Source organism: Sarcophilus harrisii, chromosome 2 (assembly GCF_902635505.1).
Source record: "Sarcophilus harrisii chromosome 2, mSarHar1.11, whole genome shotgun sequence".
In the NCBI taxonomy this organism is placed as follows: domain Eukaryota; kingdom Metazoa; phylum Chordata; class Mammalia; order Dasyuromorphia; family Dasyuridae; genus Sarcophilus; species Sarcophilus harrisii.
The window spans coordinates 264,166,659-264,185,478 of record NC_045427.1 but is presented as its reverse complement, the minus strand read 5'-3'; the positions used below and the strand labels follow the sequence as shown (position 1 = coordinate 264,185,478).

Below are 18,820 nucleotides of genomic sequence, written 5' to 3'. Positions count from 1 at the left end.
GGAATCTGCATCATCTACAACCCCCGGCGCTGCCCCCAGGAGCAGAGGGGGGCTAGGCCTGGGTCTCACGCTTAAGCAGTGAATGCTTGGGGGGTGACCCTCTTCTTGCCTGCAATCTTATCTTCACCTCATTTGAGGAGGAATTTCTAGTCTTTCCTTTCTACAATCCTTGGAAATGCCCCAGCCCCACCACCACTCCTCCTCCTCAGGTTACTAATTTTTTCTCATTTGATCCTCACATCATCCCTGTAAGATAGGTGCTATTATTGCCCCCATGTTACAGATGAGGAAACTAAGTCTGAGAAAAGTTAAGGCACGGGGTTCATATAGCTACTAAATATCTGAAGCTGGATTCAAATTATGGATTTTCTGAGAGTCCAGTTTTCTATTCATAACTTTTAACACCCAAAGGATAGGTGCAGGGACAGGGACTGTGATTTCATTGATAAAAGAAACTCATTGACAATGAGTTCTTGGATGTCTTGGATAACGTGGAATTATGTTCAACATGACTGCACATATATCACACTGCTTGTCATCTTGGGGAAGGGGAAGGAAAGAAGAAGAAAAATTTGGAACTCAAAATCTTATTTTAAATTGCTGAAAACGGTCTTTACATGTAATTGGAAGGCACGTGACCCTGCAGGCCACAAGCGAACCCACAGATTAGCCACAAACCAGACTAAAACATGATTGGGAAATATTTAACAAAATAACGATAAATAATAAAACATTGGTTATAATTTTGGAACTAAGTTAAAAAGGGGCGCATAGTGACTCTTAGAAACAGCTTAGTGGCCCATTTAGTGGCCCAGAAGCACCATAAATGACAGGTGACTTTGTCCAGCCAAAAGACAGCTTCAACGTCAGGGACAAGCCTCGAACCTGGGTGTCTCCTTGGTTCGGTACCAGCTCTCCCGTCCACTACAACGCTCTGCCTCGTCTGACTTACCGGAAGTACATTTCTTCCTTCTGTGAGCTTCTCGGGGCGTCAGGAGCCAGCGCCTCACCAGTCCCACTCTGCATCACCCTCAGCAGAGCGTCGGTCTCTCCGAGACCATAGAGAAGCTTGGCTTCGGCCAGCTCCACGCTAAGGGGTGGGGTCTGTGGCCCCAGCTCCAACGGGACCCCAGCCAGCACCTGTACTTGTTCCCTCTGGAGCTGCTCAGGCATTTGGCTCAGATGCTTACTGAGCTGGGCCGACTTCTCCTGTAGCCCCTCCGAGGAAGAGTTAGCAGCATTCACTGCTGCTTCCGCTGGCACAGTGCCCTGTGGGGAGCTTCCCTGAACCCCACACCAATTACTGAACTTATTGTGGACAGGGAGGTCCTTCAGGTTGTATTTCTTGGGGTCAGCGGTCTGGACTTTCTGGGTGCAGGAGGTCAGCAGCACCTCCGACTGGGTGTCCCTGGCTATGCTGCCATGCCCTGGAGCCACACTGATTTCAGAAATGGAGGAAGGGCCATGGCAATGGTTCACAACCCTCCCCAAGAAGGGAGTCTCTGAAGGCAGAGGGGACTTCAGGAGCTGCTCGGAGGTGTCAGCGCCAGTGCCGGTCCGTTTCTGACACCAACTTGTACTCGGGCTGGCTAGCTGAACTGATACAGGGTTGGTCCCCTCCGCAGCCCCCTCTGCCACAAAGCTACTGGTGGGTGAGGCCTCTGACTGGCCTTCAGTGGGGCTCAACCCCGTCGTGGGCAGGGACAGATACAGAGGTCTCTCCCAGGAATGCTTCTTTTTCTTTTCACCAGCTAGTTGTTCTTCCCAGCCCAGCAGCCCCAAGGAAGCCCGAACCTGTAACTGCTGTGGGGAACTCAAGAGTCCCGTGGACGTGGAAGACGAGCTTCCATGAAGCCACAGGCTGGACGGCTTCAGGGTTCCAGTCGGGTTAGAGGCAAGAAATCCTTTGTTCAGCTTCTTTCCCATGGACTTCCCACTATCTTCAGAAATATTCCCGGTCTCCCCTTCATTGTTGGCTTGGGAAAAACTGTGCGCTGAGGACACCCGGCTAGCTCTGAGCTTCTGATGGAGTATGGTGGAATGAAAGTGAGAAGACCCGAGACAAGGAGGGTTGGAGGAGGAAGAGGAGGAGGAAGAGGAGGAAGAGGTGGACGAGGAGGAGGAATGAGGGCCTTGAGCGCTGGCGCTGAAAGTTAGGATCGGAGAGGAAGCCCTGTCCACCAACAAGGTGTTCTTGTAACCTGCTTTCTTGTTGTTCTGGGTACTGGATTCACAAGTGGATTCTCCCTCCTGAGAAGATGAATCTCTGAGAGAGGATGCAGTGCATGAAGTTGTGTTGGGGACTGCCGTGCAGGAGGACCCAAGCTTGTGGGAACTGGAGGAGGGGGAGGTAGCTGAAGAAGCTTGGAGCCTTACCACTTCCTGGGAAAAGGAGTGTTCCTGAAAACTGAGGTTACGATGGGATGTGTCCAGGGAGTCCGGGGAGAAGCTGGACTCCTTCTGGCTACCGGAGCTGGAAGAAGTCTCTTTTGTCTCAACTGTGCCTTTATTCTCCTCCTGAAGCACCAGGGGGTGGTCCACCTTCTCCTGAAGCACCAGGGAGTGTTCCAACTCCTGTGGAGTATCCAAAGCATCCATTCCATCCAGCGAGCTATGTTTTAAGGTGGTCACATTTGCTTCCTGAGGACTGGCTAACTGGTCCCCAGAGGAATGGAGGGAGACATCCTGTGGGGCTGGGTCCATCTCATCGGTCTGGATGCCCACATCCACAGTGGTCTGAGTGCTGCTGTCCATTGTCATTGCCTTGGGGGGCTCTTCAGGGGCCTCAGCCTTAATGCCCCGCTCTCTCTCAGGGGTCCCCTGATGGCTGAGGTTCCCTAGCAGCTCTGAGGTGTTGTGTAAGAGCTGGGAAAGATGCATCGACAGGTTGTGCATGCTCTTCCATGTAGCTGGGTGGGAGGGGTGAGGGGCATCTACACAGACCTGGCAGTGCATGTGAACCTGCTGCAGCTGAGTCGAGGTCAGGGTCATCGTCCCCTGTTCACAGGTAGCTGTGTCAGCCTTTGGCGAGGACTCGGTGGGGTACAGCAGCGCGAGGTCCCCCATCTTCCCTGAGACTTCCCTCTGCTCGAATAGCGTGCACTCATCTTCAGGCAGGCCCTCCCCCACCTTGTCTGGGATCCCAGAGGAGGGCACTGTGAGGGATGTATCAGAGAAGCCATGGTGGCTCCTGACAACAGAAGAAGTCTTGAAGCTCTTCCTTTCTTCTTCTAAGCCCCGAGGATCCTCAATGCTACTGGGGCTGGACAGTTCATGGGGGTTAGCACTGGAGCTGAGCTGAGAATGGTAGGGAGAGCTTGAAGTATCCAGGCCATTGTCTACACTGGAGCAACGAACGGCTCTCTGGGTGTCCAGACTCCATGAAATCTGGTTGCAAGAGGTGTCACTGGCACTGCCAAGCACGTATTGCTTCCAGCCAATCCTCCCAGGCCCCTCCTGATGCCAGGATTGAACGAAGGGATTTATTTTGGCAGACGTGCCCTGCGTCACATCCATGTTCTCCAGTGTCAGCCAGCCTTTGTTCCTGAGGGGGTCATGCTGCTCCTCCTCCAGAACGTCTGCTAGTCTGCCTTCTGGGACCGGCATAGTCAGGAGTGTGGAAGAGGTAGGGTAGGGAGGACTGCCAGGTGCTGGGGACCGTAGGCCGGAGGCTTCTAGGCCATAATCTGGTGGAGCTGTCTGGCCACGATCCGCAGGTCTTGGACATCTCCCCAGTTCCACCAACATCATTTCAGATTCATCTGGAGAAAGGTCATTGAGGTAGAGCCTCTCGGTCCCACGACTCTCCTCATCTTCTGTGGGAGAAGGAGGCTCCACGCTCATGTTCAGTTCCTGTGGAAACTTGGAGGAAGTCCCTACAGAGGCCTTCAGTGGGGAGAAGTCTTTTGGAGAATGCCCAGGACTACAGGAAAAAGCAACACAGGGAGCCAAGTCTCTGTCGTGAGAGCCAGTGTCCAGATCATCCTGTGAGCCCTCTGACAGAAGACAAGGTTCTTCATCGTCAAAAGGGCCATTGTTTGTCTTCAATAGTCTTTCAGGCGTTGATACCTTTCCATCAGTTCTCGGGCTACCTCTGGGCCCCTGAGGACTGACTCGGCCACTGGTTCCTAAATGGTGATGGTTTCTATCCCACATTGTGTTGCCAACATTGTTGGAGAGCTGTTCGTTCTCATCTGTCTTCCACAGATTGCCTGAAACGTTGCTGAAGATACATTTTTTACCCATTTTTGTCCTAGGGTAGGGAATAGGAGTGCTGTGATCTCTGGAATCCTTAGGAAATGATGGTCCTTGGGCAAGATGTGGAAACCCCATTGTAGGTTCATTCTCAAAAATGTCTTCACTTACATGCATTGCTTCCAGTCTCCCAATTTTAACATGGTTCCCAGGTTCCTCAGCTCCAGGAAGGAATTCCCATTCATTCTGACTAGCTTCGTGCTCCTCCTGGAGATTCTCTAACTTCTCAGAATAGGTCTGGGAAGATAAAGAAGTAGTTTCAGGCTTGAAAGCAGCTTTCTTCTTAATGTCTTCACTCCCAGGGCTCTCTATACCGCATAAACTAGTGTTGGAAGCTGCCAGTCTCAGTTCTTGCTGTCTTTCTCTGAGATCCAGGCTATGTGCCAAAGGTATATTGGGCCCTCTGGACTGGTGGCCTACGGTGAGCTTGGAAGATGTCAGGAAAACTGGAAGCATCGTGTCTGAAGAAGACCGGGAAATCCGTTTCTCAGGATCATTATTTCCATGAGACAGAGAATTGGTAAAAGAAGGTGAATCAATAAAAGCATCCCCTTGTAGAGACATGCACGGTGGCCTGGAAGGAGAAGTCACAGCCTCTCTCTGGGATGCTAATGGGCGAAACATAATGGTGCTTTTAGAAACCTCCGCTTTACTTTGAACCAGGCTCCCTTCCGAGCTCTCCTCCATCTCTCCAACAAGTCTCTGATCAAGGAGGGGTGCTGGTCTTGGACATCTGTTACCCACACCATAGGCTAAAGACTGCCCTGACAGGGCAACCCCTTTCAACTTTGGGTACTGGGGCAAGGCACCCCCTGTACTGCCTCCCTCTACTGTTCCAGACCCTGCTGGCTCTTGTTTGTGACTTGCCCTCCTTTCTCCTAATCCCGGAGAAGGGACACATCTTGGATGAGCAGGAAGACTCCTTGATTGTTTGATGTCCGAGGCTGCCAAAGGACTGTCCAAGTATGAGGGATCTTCAGTCTCAATTGTCTCTGCTTCACAGGAGATGATTGGCTGCTTTCTGATGTGAAAGCTTCCTTGAGATGCAAAAACAGGCCCCGGGGTAGTGGAATCCACCACTGCATAAGACATTTCAACTGCTGACATTGCAGATCCTGCCTGGAGAGGGGCATCTTTCCAGGGGGACTGCATGGAAGCCACCAAGTGGGTCTGGGGATCCACCACTGCCTCTGAAGAGTCTCCACCGCTTAAGTTCCCATATGCTGTATTTTGGGATCTGAACTCTTCCCAAAGCCTCTGGATGCTCTCCTTGCTCCCGAGACTAGTTCTTTCCACTTCCGAATGTGCCTCAATCTGTTTACAAAGCAAGGCCTGGCTCAGTTCCTGCTGAATTAATCTAATGTTGTTGGAGATTCCATGGAAAGAAGGTGCAAGCCTTACTGACTCCTCGCAGTTGTCTTCCAAGGCTGAGGGGGAAAGCATGTTTCCTGAAGCCAGAACTACAACAGAAGATGAATTAATCATCTCTTCCTTCCTGTCTGGGCTTTCAAGGAGGGCTTGGGGACCCAAGTGCCCAGTGGGCTTCTCACCTGCTGTCTGCACATTGCTGCCTGGGTTAGCCATGGTGCTGAAGGACAGTGGCAAGGCATGCTCTGGTCCTCTGCTGGGAGCAGCACCATCTTTCATTAGCTGGAGACTCTCGGTCTCATATAGCTTTGCCAGAGGGTAATTCTGATCGGGATGCTTGCCTGATGCAGTCCCTGGAGATGCCTCCTGGAGATGTCTTCTTGCAGCTTGATTTTGTACAAAATATACTTGTGACTCATCTTCCCTGTGGGTCCTAGCTAATTCCAGCTGGTCTCTCTGGTTGTAGTGAGGCTGCTTAGGGCTCCCAGAAAGGGCTTCAAGCTCTAGTAGAGATTCACTATGAGACATGATAATTTGTTTATCACTGCTGTCCTTTGAGCACTTCCTACATTCCTCTGATAAATTATTCTCCCCTGTAGTCTCTACATTCATTTTTGGATACACAGATGGGGTAGCAGAGGCCCCCCAAAATCCTGATGAGACCCTGGTCAGTTCAGGCATGATAATCTGCTCATCTGTGCTGTCTTCTGAACACTTCTTACACTCTTCTGAGAGTTTATTATTCTCCGCTGTGGTTTCTACCTTCATTTTTGAATACACAGATGGGGTAGCAGAGGCCCCCCAAAGTTCTGATGAGATCCCTGTCAGTTTAGGCACGATGATCTGTTCATCTGCGTTGTCCTTTGAATGCTTCTTACTCTCCTCTGATGGTAATTTAGTATTCTCCACTGTGGTCTCTACATTCATTTTTGGACACATGGATGGAGTAGCAGAAGCCCCCCAGAATCCTGATAAGACCCCTGCCAGTTTAGGTACAATAATCTGCTCATCTGTGTCATCCTTTGAACTCTTCTTACACTCCTCTGATAGTTTATTACTGTCCATTGTGGTCTCTACCTTCATTTTTGAATGCACGGATGGGGTAGCTGAAGCCCCCCAAAACTCTGAGGAGGTCCTGGTCAATTCAGGCATAATAATCTGTTCATCGGTACTGTCCTTTGAACTCTTCTCACATTCTTCTGATAGTCCAGTGTCGTCCACTATGGTCTCTTTATTTGCTTCTGGATACATGGATGGGGTAGCAGAGGCCCCCCAAAACCCTGATGAGACCCTGATCAATTCAGGCATGATAATCTGCTCATCTGTGCTGTCCTTGGAACGCTTCTTACACTCCTCTGATGATAGTTTATTATCCTCCACTGTGGTCTCTACATTCATTTTTGAACATATGGATGGGGGATCAGAGTTCTCCCAAAATGCTGATAAGACCTTGGTCAATTCAGACACAATAACCTGCTTATCAGTGCTGCCCTTTGAACACTTCTTATACTCCTCTGATAGTTTATTATCCTCTATGGTGGTCTCTAAATTCATTTTTGGGGTCATAGCAGCCCCCCAAAATCCTGATGAGATCCCAGTCAGTTTAGAAACAATAATCTGCTCATCTGTGTTGTCTTTTGAACACTTCTCACACTCCTCTGATGATAGTTTATTATTCTCCACTGTGGTCTCTACATTCATTTTTGGATACATGGGTGGGGTAGCAGAGGCCCCCCAAAATCCTGATGAGAGTCCTGTCAGTTTAGGTACAATAATCTGTTCATTAGTATTGTCCTGTGAAGACTTTCCACATTCCTGTGACAACTTATTCTCTACGGTAATTTCTACATTCATTTTTGGATACACGGATGGGGTAGTAGAGGCTGCCCAAAACCCTGATGAGATTCTGGTCAATTCAGGCGCGATAATCTGCTCATCTGCATTGTCCTTTGAACACTTCTTACACTCCTCTGAAAGTTTATTATTCTCCATAGTGTTCTCTACATTCATTTTTGGATGCATGGTTGGGTTAGCAGGGGCCCCCCAAAACCCTGATGAGACCCTGGTCAATTCAGATGAGATAATCTGCTCGTTGAAGCTGTCCCTTGAAGACATTTCACATTCCTCTGATAGAATGTTGTTCTCCACTGGGGTCTCTACCTTCATTTTTGGATACATGGATGGGGTAGCAGAGGTCCCCCAAAATCCTGATGAGACCCTGGTCAATTCAGATGAGATAATCTGCTCGTTGAAGCTGTCCCTTGAAGACATTTCACATTCCTCTGATAGAATGTCGTTCTCCACTGTGGTCTCTACCTTCATTTTTGGATACATGGATGGGGTAGCAGAGGCCCCCCAAAATCCTGATGAGACCCTGGTCAATTTAGATGCGATGATCTGCTCATTGATGCTGTCCTTTGAAGACTTCTCACATTCCTCAGATAGTATGTTGTTCGCCAGTGTGGTCTCTACCTTCATTTTTGGATACATGGATGGGGTAGTAGAGGACCTCCAAAATCCTGATGAGATCCTGGTCAATTCAGGTGCAATAATCTGCTCATCGATGCTATTTTTTGATGACTTCTCACATTCTTCTGATAGTTTATTTTTGTCCACTGTGGTCTCTACCTTCATTTTTGGACATGTGGATGGAGTAGCAGAGACCCCCCAAAACCCTGATGAGACCTTGGTCAATTCCGGTGAGATAATCTGATCATTGGTACTATCCTTTGAAGACTTCTCACATTCCTCTGATAGTTTATTGTTCTCTACTGTAGTCTCTATCTTCATTTTTGGATACATGGATGGGGTAGCAGAGGCCCTCCAAAATCCTGATGAGACCTTGGTCAATTCAGGTGAGATAATCTGATCATTGGTGCTATCCTTTGAAGACTTCTCACATTCCTCTGATAGTTTATTGTTCTCCACTGTGGTCTCTACATTCATTTCTGGATACATGGATGGGATAGTGGAGGCCCCCCAAAATCTTGATGAGTCCCTTGTCAATTTAGGCATGATAATCTGTTCATTGGCACTGTCCTGTGAAGACTCCTCACACTCTTGTGATAGTTTAGTGTCCTCCACTGTGGTCTCTACATTCATTTTTGGATACATGGATGGGGCAACAGTGACCCCCCAAGCTCCTAATGAGGAACCCCGTTTTCCCTCATTAGTCGCTGACAAAGAGGCACTGGTGGTACTGAGATCCATGGCAAAATCTTCTGTCCTCCACAGCTTTTTCTCTACAGCCTGAGGTATTTGGAGTTCTCTATCTGCCCACTGATGACTGGTCCTCTTCTCCAGTGGAGATTGGATAAGTGAACTGGCTCTTTTTATGTTTCTTAACAAGGTCAACTCTGCCTCAGTGAGAGATGAATTTCCCAAGTTCAAATCTCTAGGGGTGATTCTGGTGTCTTCTCGCTGCTGTTCTAGAAGCACAGCAGTAGCTGAGGCTTTCATCTCTTCCATGGAGTAGCTGTCATTTGAAGCTTCACCAGGGCTGCTCCCAGCACCATTGGGCTGATAACAAAGGCCAGACACCGTCCTCAAACTAAAGCTCTGCCAAACTGATTGTTCTACAAAGGAGTTTTTGCAGCTGATGCTTCTGAGAGAGCTGTGGTTTCTCGCTTCTCCGTTTATTTTTTGCTGTTCTTCTCTGCCTTCTGAGGGAGTTGGAGCTTGAGTTTTCAGAAACTCTAGATCTGGCTCAGAGGCAGCAGAAGAAAGGCTCACTGCCTTCATTGTTGACCTGAAATACTTTTCTGACAGTTTTGGGGGATCGGAGAAAAAGATGTTGCCTTCCTTAGTGGAAACCGCTGGGTAGCCTTCTTGACTTGGCCGTGGATGTGCTGTCTCCTGAGTGCGGTATCTACCTGTATGCAGGATTTGGCTTACGCCAGATAACCCCTGGGTCAATGGAGCTGGATAGGTTCCTGCTTGCATGCTCTTTCCCCGTAGGATATTTGTTTCTTGATCTATGTCATGGACTCTTACTTCTTTGCACTTAGCTGTCATCACAGTACTGGTTAGATTTCCAGCAGTCTGATTTTCCTGGAAAGTGGGCTTGGGCTCCAATTTTGGAAAACTCCCTGTCCCCAAAGTGGCATGACTTTGGGGGTTCAGTTCTGAAGCAGATTCCTCATTGCGGCTTCCCTCTGATCTTTCTTCCTTGGCTCTTGTGGGTTCAGTTCTGACCAATGGCTCCACTCCCTCTGGACTTTCTGGAGCACTAGCTGACTTTTTCTGAGCGGTGCATCTCTGTGAAAACCGTAGGAACAAATAATCGCTAGGGCACCTAACCGACAGTTCAGGTACAGATAAGGGAGTATGCTCTCTTTCAGTCTTGCCCTCTTCAGTGACTTCAGTGGGCCTGGTCAAATTTGGTGTGATTTTCTGGGTCTGATAACTCTCTTGAATACAATTGTTGACCTTCTTGATTTCTCTGGCTTCGATGCTATTAGGGACTTCTTCCTCCTGTACTTTCTTTGGAGAATGGGGCTGATCTCTGTGATAGAGGATCTCTCTGAAGTCATTTGGTCTCAGAGTTAGATGGGCCTTTCCATGGTCCTTCCTATCCCTACACATGGCTCTCCTGTAAGCTTCTGCCATATACAAGGCACAAGGGTGATATTTTTGCCTAGAATCTATTTCCATGATGCTGCTTTCCAGCTGGGACACACTGCTAATCAGCCTGGCCATTTCTTCAGAATGATTAACAATTTTACCCTGAGAGGAAGTCTGACTTCTCTTTTGAGGCCCATCTCCTTGGGAACTGGGTATCACCATTAAGTTCTCAGGTTCTTTGTTTGCAATAGTGCCTTCTTCCTTGGTGGACAGAGTTGGGTTTGAAGCAGAGTCTTTTCCATAAGGGGGGTCTCTTCTCTGAGTCACGGACTCCTCTGAGCAATCCTTGGGATGCAAAGCCATTCCAAGAGAAACAGATTCCGTTCCTTCCTTCGGGTGCGGCGAGGTTTCATCCTTAGACATTATCGCTGGACTTGTACACTCAGAGTGATTTGATGAGCTGCGCTTTTTAGAAATCAAAGCATTCTCCTGCATATTGACTCTATGCTGAGCTTGGTTCGAGCTGTCTGTTTTGTAAAGGAAATTGGAATTGGGTCCAGAATGGATCTGACCTTCAAAATCAGCTGCACCAATTCCCAGGAGGTAGCCGCCCCGATTCCCTCGGATGTCATTTTCACTCTCCCTATGTTTGTGATCTCCTTCGATACTTGAGATAACAGCCCCAGAATCACTAAATGGAACACCCCAAGGGGGCTGATCTGGGTCTTCTTCCTTTATCTTTAACGTTGACTGTGGGTGCTTGTTATTTAAAATCCCACCCGGTTTTCCCAAATGACATGCTGCCATGCTAATGCTCTCCAACAACAGTCTATTCTGAGCAGCAGAGAAAGCGAAGGGATTGCTGAACTTTTCCATACTTTGGGGGACCCCAGTTCCAGTCAGGTCTTTCTTGTTGCCTGGGCTGAAGGACCTCTCCCCCGCAACTTGCTGAGAAGAAGGATTCTTAGCCTTTGGGGTGTGTAACAAAAGCAGCAAGTCGCTGTCCACAGTTCTGAAAAACTGAAAGGTATTGTTCAGCTCCTCTGCCCTGCTGGCGGATGGCATGTCCTCGCCCCACTCTCTGCACGCGGGGATCTCCAAGGCTGTTTCTGTCAAGGCGTCTCTACTTTCTAACATATAAAATGTTTCCACAGGATGGAGCCGCTCAGGAGATGGGAAAAAGTCCCAGGATGGCTCAGAATCGGTAGTTAAGGCCAAAGAAAAACTCCTTTCTCTGTCGATTTGTTCACTGGTGTTCTGCAGGAGCTCGGTCTTCATGGCTGGCTGAGAGAGGGGGTTGTTGAGCTTTAGTGGAACCAGCCTGCTGGGCAGATTCTCCTCCCGCTGGGCCCAGGCCGGGGGACTCTGTTCTTCCTTGGCGTTCATGGGACTGTTGCTGTTGGATATGTCCCTCAGGAAAAAGCTCTCATCGAAGGGGACTGCCGACCCCGCTCTCCGACAGGCCACAGGTGATGACTGCTTGGGGATGCCCTGGTGCGCTGGGTGGGCCTGTGCCCCGGAAGCTGAAACCTTGTTTTCCGCTGCAAAGACCCAAGCATTTTCTAATCCCGGATCTCCTGCTTCTAAGTCTGCTGAGGGACAGCTATGATGAGCATCTTTTTCAATCGTTCTAAAGAGAGTCGAGAGATCGTCCAACTCCAAGCTCCCACCATTTCGTTCTTGCTCTGTCCTCAGCTGCCTCGTGGATGGCAAAGAGGAGGAAGCATCATTGAAATCAAAATCACCAGGCATCTTGGGACACACAGGGAAGAAGGAATCCCATTTTTTGCCAGATGTAAAAGGCAGGTAACTTGTGTCCTTCTGAGAGGAACTAGAAACCTGTGTGCTTCTCACTGTGGCCCCCAGGGAAGAGTGAGAAAATTCACACAAATATTCAACAACAGGCCTGCCCTTTCCAAGGATGCTGCCTTTGTGAGACAACAAAGCTGCAGGGGCAGCTGACAGGCTGCAGGGGAGAGTGCTGTTTGAAGGGACAGGGCTGCAGTAGCCAGTCAGGCTGGCTAGGTCTCTCCCCTCCTCAGGAAGAGCCTGCAGGGAGCCAGCGGCGTCTGAGCCAGGCTTGCAAGGTCCTGGGGATCTCCATGGAGCCTCTGAAGGTACCTCCAGAGAAGGCTTTCCACTCCCCTCGTGGGCAGTTCTGGGGACCAGGCCTGAGCCCAGGAGGGGGCTGAAACTATATACCTCAGTGGCCAGCTCAGGGGCAGGCTGCTGTACCCCCCCCACTCCCACCAAGACCACGGGCTTCTCCATGTCCCGGACCTGCAGCTGCTGGATACCAAGATTCATCTGTGAGTACAGACTGACTTCCTGGGGGTCGTTGGGTTTGCTATCTGAATCACAGGAGAACCAAGAGTCCATGGAAACCAAGGAGCTGTTTCTTGGGTTCTGGGTCTGTTGAAGGGATCTGTAGTTGTTCCTTTCTGTCTCAGGCTGAAGAGTCAGATAAAAAGAAGTACTTGGCTTCAATGTTGCATCAGGTCCAGCTGAGCCCGGGCCTTGGTCTGAAGCCTGGAACTCAAGTTCCTGCTCCTGGCACTCTGGAAGGGACCGAGAGCTCTTCACTTGCCAAAAGAGCTCTGCGGGCATCTCATCTGACGAGTGAGAAGCAGGTCCTTCCTTAGATTCTTCCCTGAAGTCCTCCTCCTCATTGTTCAGGCTGTCCAGAGAAAAGGTGCTCATCTTTTCCCAGGGCAGTTCACTGCCAGAGGAAGGCAAGGAGGCCTTAGAGGAGGCCATGGACCTCACCTCACTTCTTTCAGGGCCTTGGAGAAGGGGAGAGACAGGCAAAAGCCTTCTTGGGGTTCTATTCCTTTTTTCTACCAATGAATCCTGAGACATCTGGCTATCATCGCTTTCTGAATTCTCAAGTTCGGTGCAGCGTGCCTTTGGCTCAGGGGCCTCCTGCTCTTGGGGTTTGATCAGGGTCCTGGTATAGGTATAGGAGAGGGAATCCAAAGAGTAGGTGCTGTCGGTGTCGGAGAAGTCGTCGTCATTTTCCTGGGCCCGGGCTCCCAGAGAGCCAGGGATGGCCCGCAGGATGCCAGCACTCCAGGTCCCTTCCTCCCCTTCTCTCCTCATGGGGTTCTGGCGGAAGGCTTGGTCTCTGTCTTTCACACCAAAGAGCCGTCCCCGGGGCCATGTTGAGCCTCTAGCCAAAGATGCTGCACCGGGCTCCCACCGCTGTAAGGCCCAGGCAGCCTGGCACAGGCGAGTCGCTTGAATCTTTCCATACACAACCGATCTCCTGGCTCCCTGTGAGTGGGGGGAGCACCGATTTGTCAGGAGGTCCCTTTCTCTTCGCCACCTCCGCCGCGGCAGACTGTGGCTTCCGGAGGGCTTCTCCCTGACGCTCCGGGGGCTGAGGAAGAAGGAATCGGGCCTATCCCTCGATCTGAGCTGCTCTGCTGAGCGGCTCACAGAGGCCAGGGGTCGGTGTAGCCGCCCCAGCGGCTGCTTCCTCCTGCCCATTTCCTGGCTCCGCCTGTCCCTGGCAGGAGCAGGCTTGGAGCTCACGAGGGGGCGAGCCCTTCCAGTGGAGGTATCATCTCCAAAAGATGCTCTCCTCCCCTCACACGGCTGCCACAGGCTCGGGGGGCCCGAGGCATCAGGCGGGGTGATACTTCCTCTGGGGACAGAAGCAGCTTGAAAGAGATAATCCCCGGACTGAGGCTTCTCTGGTAAGTGGTGAACAGTCTCAGCTGATAACTTGGCAGAAACTGCGCACTTCAGAACACTGAAAACACAAAGAAAACCATCTCAGGATGTTTCAAAGGCCCTCTACCAAACCATCAAGATGAGGGTGGTAGTCCTGGCAGTCATATATGTGGAGCTGGAAGAAACCCTAGGGACCAAAATAGAGAGGACGGTTTGATTTGTTCCACAGTAGTTAATACTAACCCAAATCTCACTGCGTCTTCAAGTAGGGATCGATTTAGGAAAGGTTTAGGTAAAGACAGGGAAAAGCTCTCCGATTCTATCCTGTCAAGAAAAAGCATTCTCTGGGCCCTTCAACTTCCAGGTTTCCATGTGGGAAAAGAAGTGTGAATCCCAGAAAAACCTAGAGATCATGCAAATTAGGGAAGTGGAAGGGACATATTTATCCTCCCCCACCATCAACTAAATATCTGCTAGTTATAAGGTACTGGGGAGCCAGAGAAGTATCAGAACCTGCTTCCAGAAATATCAAGGACTTTAAAAAATAATTTTAAAAAAGCATGGTAAGTGAGTGGCAGAGATTACAAACGCTAGAGAAAATGAGAACATGATGTGTTGGGTCATTTAAGGAAGGCTGAAAGCAGGAGCTGGGACTTGAAACAAGGGTTAGTACTTAGATAACTAGGTAGGAGAGAAGAATATAATTCTAGGCAGGAGAACCAATTTGTACAAAAGATGCAGAGGTGGCAGGAGTGCACATGAGCACATTTTAGGAACAATGAATAGACAGTTTGGTTAGAATAAAGAAGCAGAGGGGGAGACTGGAGAAAACAGCAGGGATAAGTTGATTTTATTATATATATATATATATAAGCATTTTAATAAATGCTAAAGAACTCAAAAGGAAAGTGAGAACATAATAGGGAAAACGGAAAGGAAGAGCTGGGTCTTCAAAGAATGGTATTGTAAAGAAGGTTGAGTTATTTAGCTTCTGAGTAAAGAAGGGATGTGTGCAAAGGGATGTTTTAGGAAATTTAATCTGACTACAGTATATAGAGTAGTTTTAAGGTAGGAAAAATAGGAGGCAGGAGATGAGTTAGGTTATTGCTATTAATATAATTGATACTAATGAGAATCTGGACTTTAGGTGATAGCAGCATCAAGGGACAGATGCAAAAGACATTATGGAAGGAGGACCAGGAGGATTACTGAGATGGCAAATAGGTAGTGTTAGTTTGTAAGCAGAGTCCCATCTACAAAGAAGAGAATTTCTAAAAGATCTAGAAGAGGAGTATACACAGTGGTGTGGGGAACAGACTGAAACACAAAGAAGTCCACCTACAAAGACCCTTCACAATAATCCAGGTATGGGGTGATGAAAGATTTGGATTAGATTTGCAACAGGAGAAGTATAAAGAAAGGGGTCAACTGAAAAAGAATGATCTGGGCTTGAAGTGTGAGAAGACAGAGGATAATCATGTCTGTAACTCTAGGGTACTCAGAAAACTAGTTTGAATGGGGAAGATGTTGAATTCTATTTGGGATATGTTGAATTTGAGGCAAGGGGGAGGCACATCCAAGTAGAAATTCTCAATAAAGAGAACATGGAGAATGGAGAAGACAAGAGTTTGGGAGATGTTAGCTTAGAGGTTAGAGCAATAGAAACTGTCTGTAATAGGCTCAGAAGGGGCAATGGGCACTTGAACTAAGATAGTGGTAGTAGGCATGAAAAGGTATTGCAGAGATGGGGGCAGCCAATCAGGGTCTGAGATTTGGACTCATTTTCCAGACTTCAGATCTAGCACACCATCCACTGCTCTAGTAAAAGCCAAGGATGAGAAAAGGTCACAGGATTTAGCACTAATAATTCCCAGAACAGTGACTTTGAAGAGAGAGCTTCCAATAAAATGACAAAAGACAGTATAGTATGATGAAGGATAAAGCAGAAAGTAATGACATTCAGAATTACCTGCTTTCCTCAGAAATTTGACAAAGTGAAGAGATACAGTATGATAGGTTTGGGGAGGAGTAAGATGGAGGAAATGATTTGTTTAGTTTCTTTTAGGACTAGAAATATGCAGAAGTTTGTAGGTAGGAAGAAGGCTGAAGGAGGTGAAACTGAAAGTGAAAGGCAAACAGTGGATGATTAATGCAGCAAAGCCCTTAAAAAGCAACAGCATCAAGGATACAGGTAAGTTGGTGATGGTCCTTTGTTTTTGAAGATGACCAAAATGACATCTTTATGTTCAGGTCAACATACAATGTGTCTTGACTGTGGCTAATCAGACAAGCTTAGAAGGCTCTACCACAGACTGGGCACACCCTTTGGAATGGCAATACCTCTGACTTCCTCCATCTCCTGTTTTTTTTTTTTTAAGTAATCGCAAAAAAGCAGAATTGCAAATGTTCAAAAGAAATATGAGATGGACAAATTCAGAGACATCTCAGAGTATAGAGCTTCCTTTGATGTGAGCTAAGCAGGCTAGCGTCAACAAGAAAAAAGGTAGTCTCATCTTTTAAGATGAGGAAGGAGAGGGAAAGCAGAGTTAGTGATTTAAGATGTTTTGGTAAATAGCCCCCAATGCAAAAAAGCTACTAGGTGTCCTCATGGTGCACTCAGCACTGAGCCTGAAACCAGAGAGACTCATTCTTCCCAAGTTCAAATCTGGCCTCAGACAATTAGTAGCTATGTGATCCTGACAAAGTAACTTAAATTCTCTTTGCTTCCATGTCCTCATCTGTAAAATGAGTTGGAGAAATGGCAAATCACTCCAGTATTTTTGGCAAGAAAACCCTAAAGGGGGCCAGAAAGAGTCAGAGACAACTGAAAAATACTGAGCAAAAACCCCCCCAAACAAAACAACCCCAATGAAAAATGTAATGAGTCAATAAAAAGAATGCCTCCTGGGTCCAGCCCAGTTTAGACTGTATAAATTTATAGTAGACTTGGTCATCAAGATTTCGTGAATTCCCTTAGGAGCATTGACTGCCTAGGGAGTCAATGGAGTTACAAACTGAGTGTCATCCTGAATTAGCAAGAGAGGTAATACAGAAGGAAAAGGAAGAAAGGGGGAGGGAGGGAGGAAAAGAAGGAGAGAGAGAGAGAGAGAGAGAGAGAGAGAGAGAGAGAGAGGGGAGAGAGAGAGAGAGAGAGAGAGAGAGAGAGAGAGAGAGAGGAGAGAGAGAGAGAAAGAGAGAGAGAGAAAGAAAGAGAGAAGAGAAGAGAAGAGAAGAGAGGAGGGAGGGAGAGGAGAGAACACAAAGGGAGATTGAGAGGGCAGGGAGAGAAAGGAAGGAGGGAGAGGGAGAGAGAGAGGGACAGAAGGAGAGAAAAGAGAGAAAGAGAGGGAAAAAAGGAAGAAGGTTACTCAAATGGATAACTAGAAGGTTAGGACTATGAAGGTTGGTAAGTGAGAGTTAAACAAGGACAATGGATTGGAAGGGACCAAGGAACCAAAAGTAACAATGAGAATGAAGAATAATAGTCTCATGAAAAGTGAGGATGTAAGCGAGGTAGAAGAACAGGAAGGACAATCAGAAAGGAAACTTCAAAGTTCAGGGTTTTGGAAGTAGAGCAACCTCTGATGATGGCAAGGTCCATGGCAGTAATTCACAAACTCTTTGGTCTCAGGATTCCTTTACAATCCTTAAAAACCACTGTGGGGAAAAAATTATTGGGGATCCCAAAGAAGTTTTGTTTATGTGGGTTCTATCTACCTATTTACCATACTCAAAATTAAAACATCTTAATATTATTATAAAAAGTTTTGACTTCACAGACCCTCTGAAAGAGCCTGAGTTCCCATACTACACTTTGAGAATAAGTGATATAAGGTATGACTAGCATGTGGAGTAAGTGAAGGGAGAATGGAGAAAGGAGTATATAGGAACTGAGGAGGCTTGAAAGGAGTCAGATATGGAAGGGTGTTGTCAGGGTCATAAATATGAAGTCCCTAATGATGAATCCATCAGCCCAATGGATGATGGCATGGCATGGGATAGGGGACTAATATTGTTGTTCAGTTGTTTTTCAGTCCTGTATCCTCTTGATGATCCCATTTGGGGTCTTCTTGGCAATGATATTAGAGAGGTTTGCCATTTTCTTCTCCAGCTCATTTTACAGATGAGGAAACTGAGGCAAACATGAAGTGACTTGCCTAGGGTCACACAGCTAAGTTCTGAGGTCAGATTTCAACTCATAAAGGTGAGTTTTCCTGACTCTAGACTTGGCTCTCTGTGCACTATAGTGACACCTAACTGCCCCATGGGATAGGAGGCAGAGGAAGATTAAGTCTTAAGTGCTGAAAACCCAGAGAAAGTGGGAGAATAGAGTGGGCTGGAGGTTAGTGGCAGGTGGCAGATGATAGGATAAGGACAGGGAGAAGGAGACCTAATGAAATATGATCAACTTTAAAAGAAGAGAGATTATTGAGTGATGGTAAAGGAACAAGGAAACTAGCAAGCAGGCTCTTCTTCCTGAGTCTGTGAGGTCAAGGATCAGGAGGACTGTCCAGCATTAGAAAACGTAGGAAGGGATAGGGTGTCCTACCAGCATAGTCAGGCTTCAGCTGGCACTAGAAAGCGGAAGAAACAAAAAGGGAATAAGGGTGAATGAGAACCTTCCAAACGGGGTACAATGGGAGAAATGAAAAGGGAAAACAAACTAGGGGACAAAAGGATAGGGGAATGGAGCAGGATTGAGATAAAATGGGGATGAGAATACAGAAAGTATCAAGTGAAAATAAATTTTTGAATACACAGAAGTCTGAATAAACCAAAACTCTTTGGAGATCTACAATAATTTTCAAAACTTTGAGTCCAGGGGTCAAAAAGTTTGAGAACTTATACCTTTGAAGGACAGGGGATAGGAGAGCAGGGGATTTGCTAGTCAAAAGACAGAGGATACATGTACCAGGCAAGCACATCAGGAGAATCAGGGCTCAGGAAGATGAAATTTTAA

General features: G+C 47.8%; 1 protein-coding gene across 2 annotated transcripts in view; it reads right to left on the bottom strand.

Moving 5' to 3' along the window:
* STARD9 (StAR related lipid transfer domain containing 9) overlaps nucleotides 1-18,820 on the bottom strand; it is a 147,041-nt gene that overhangs the window by 7,670 nt on the left and 120,551 nt on the right. For both annotated transcript variants that reach the window (XM_031952164.1, XM_031952166.1), the window contains exon 23: nucleotides 953-13,939. In XM_031952164.1, coding sequence (XP_031808024.1) covers nucleotides 953-13,939 — 12,987 coding nt within the window. The remainder of the gene's footprint in view (nucleotides 1-952; nucleotides 13,940-18,820) is intronic.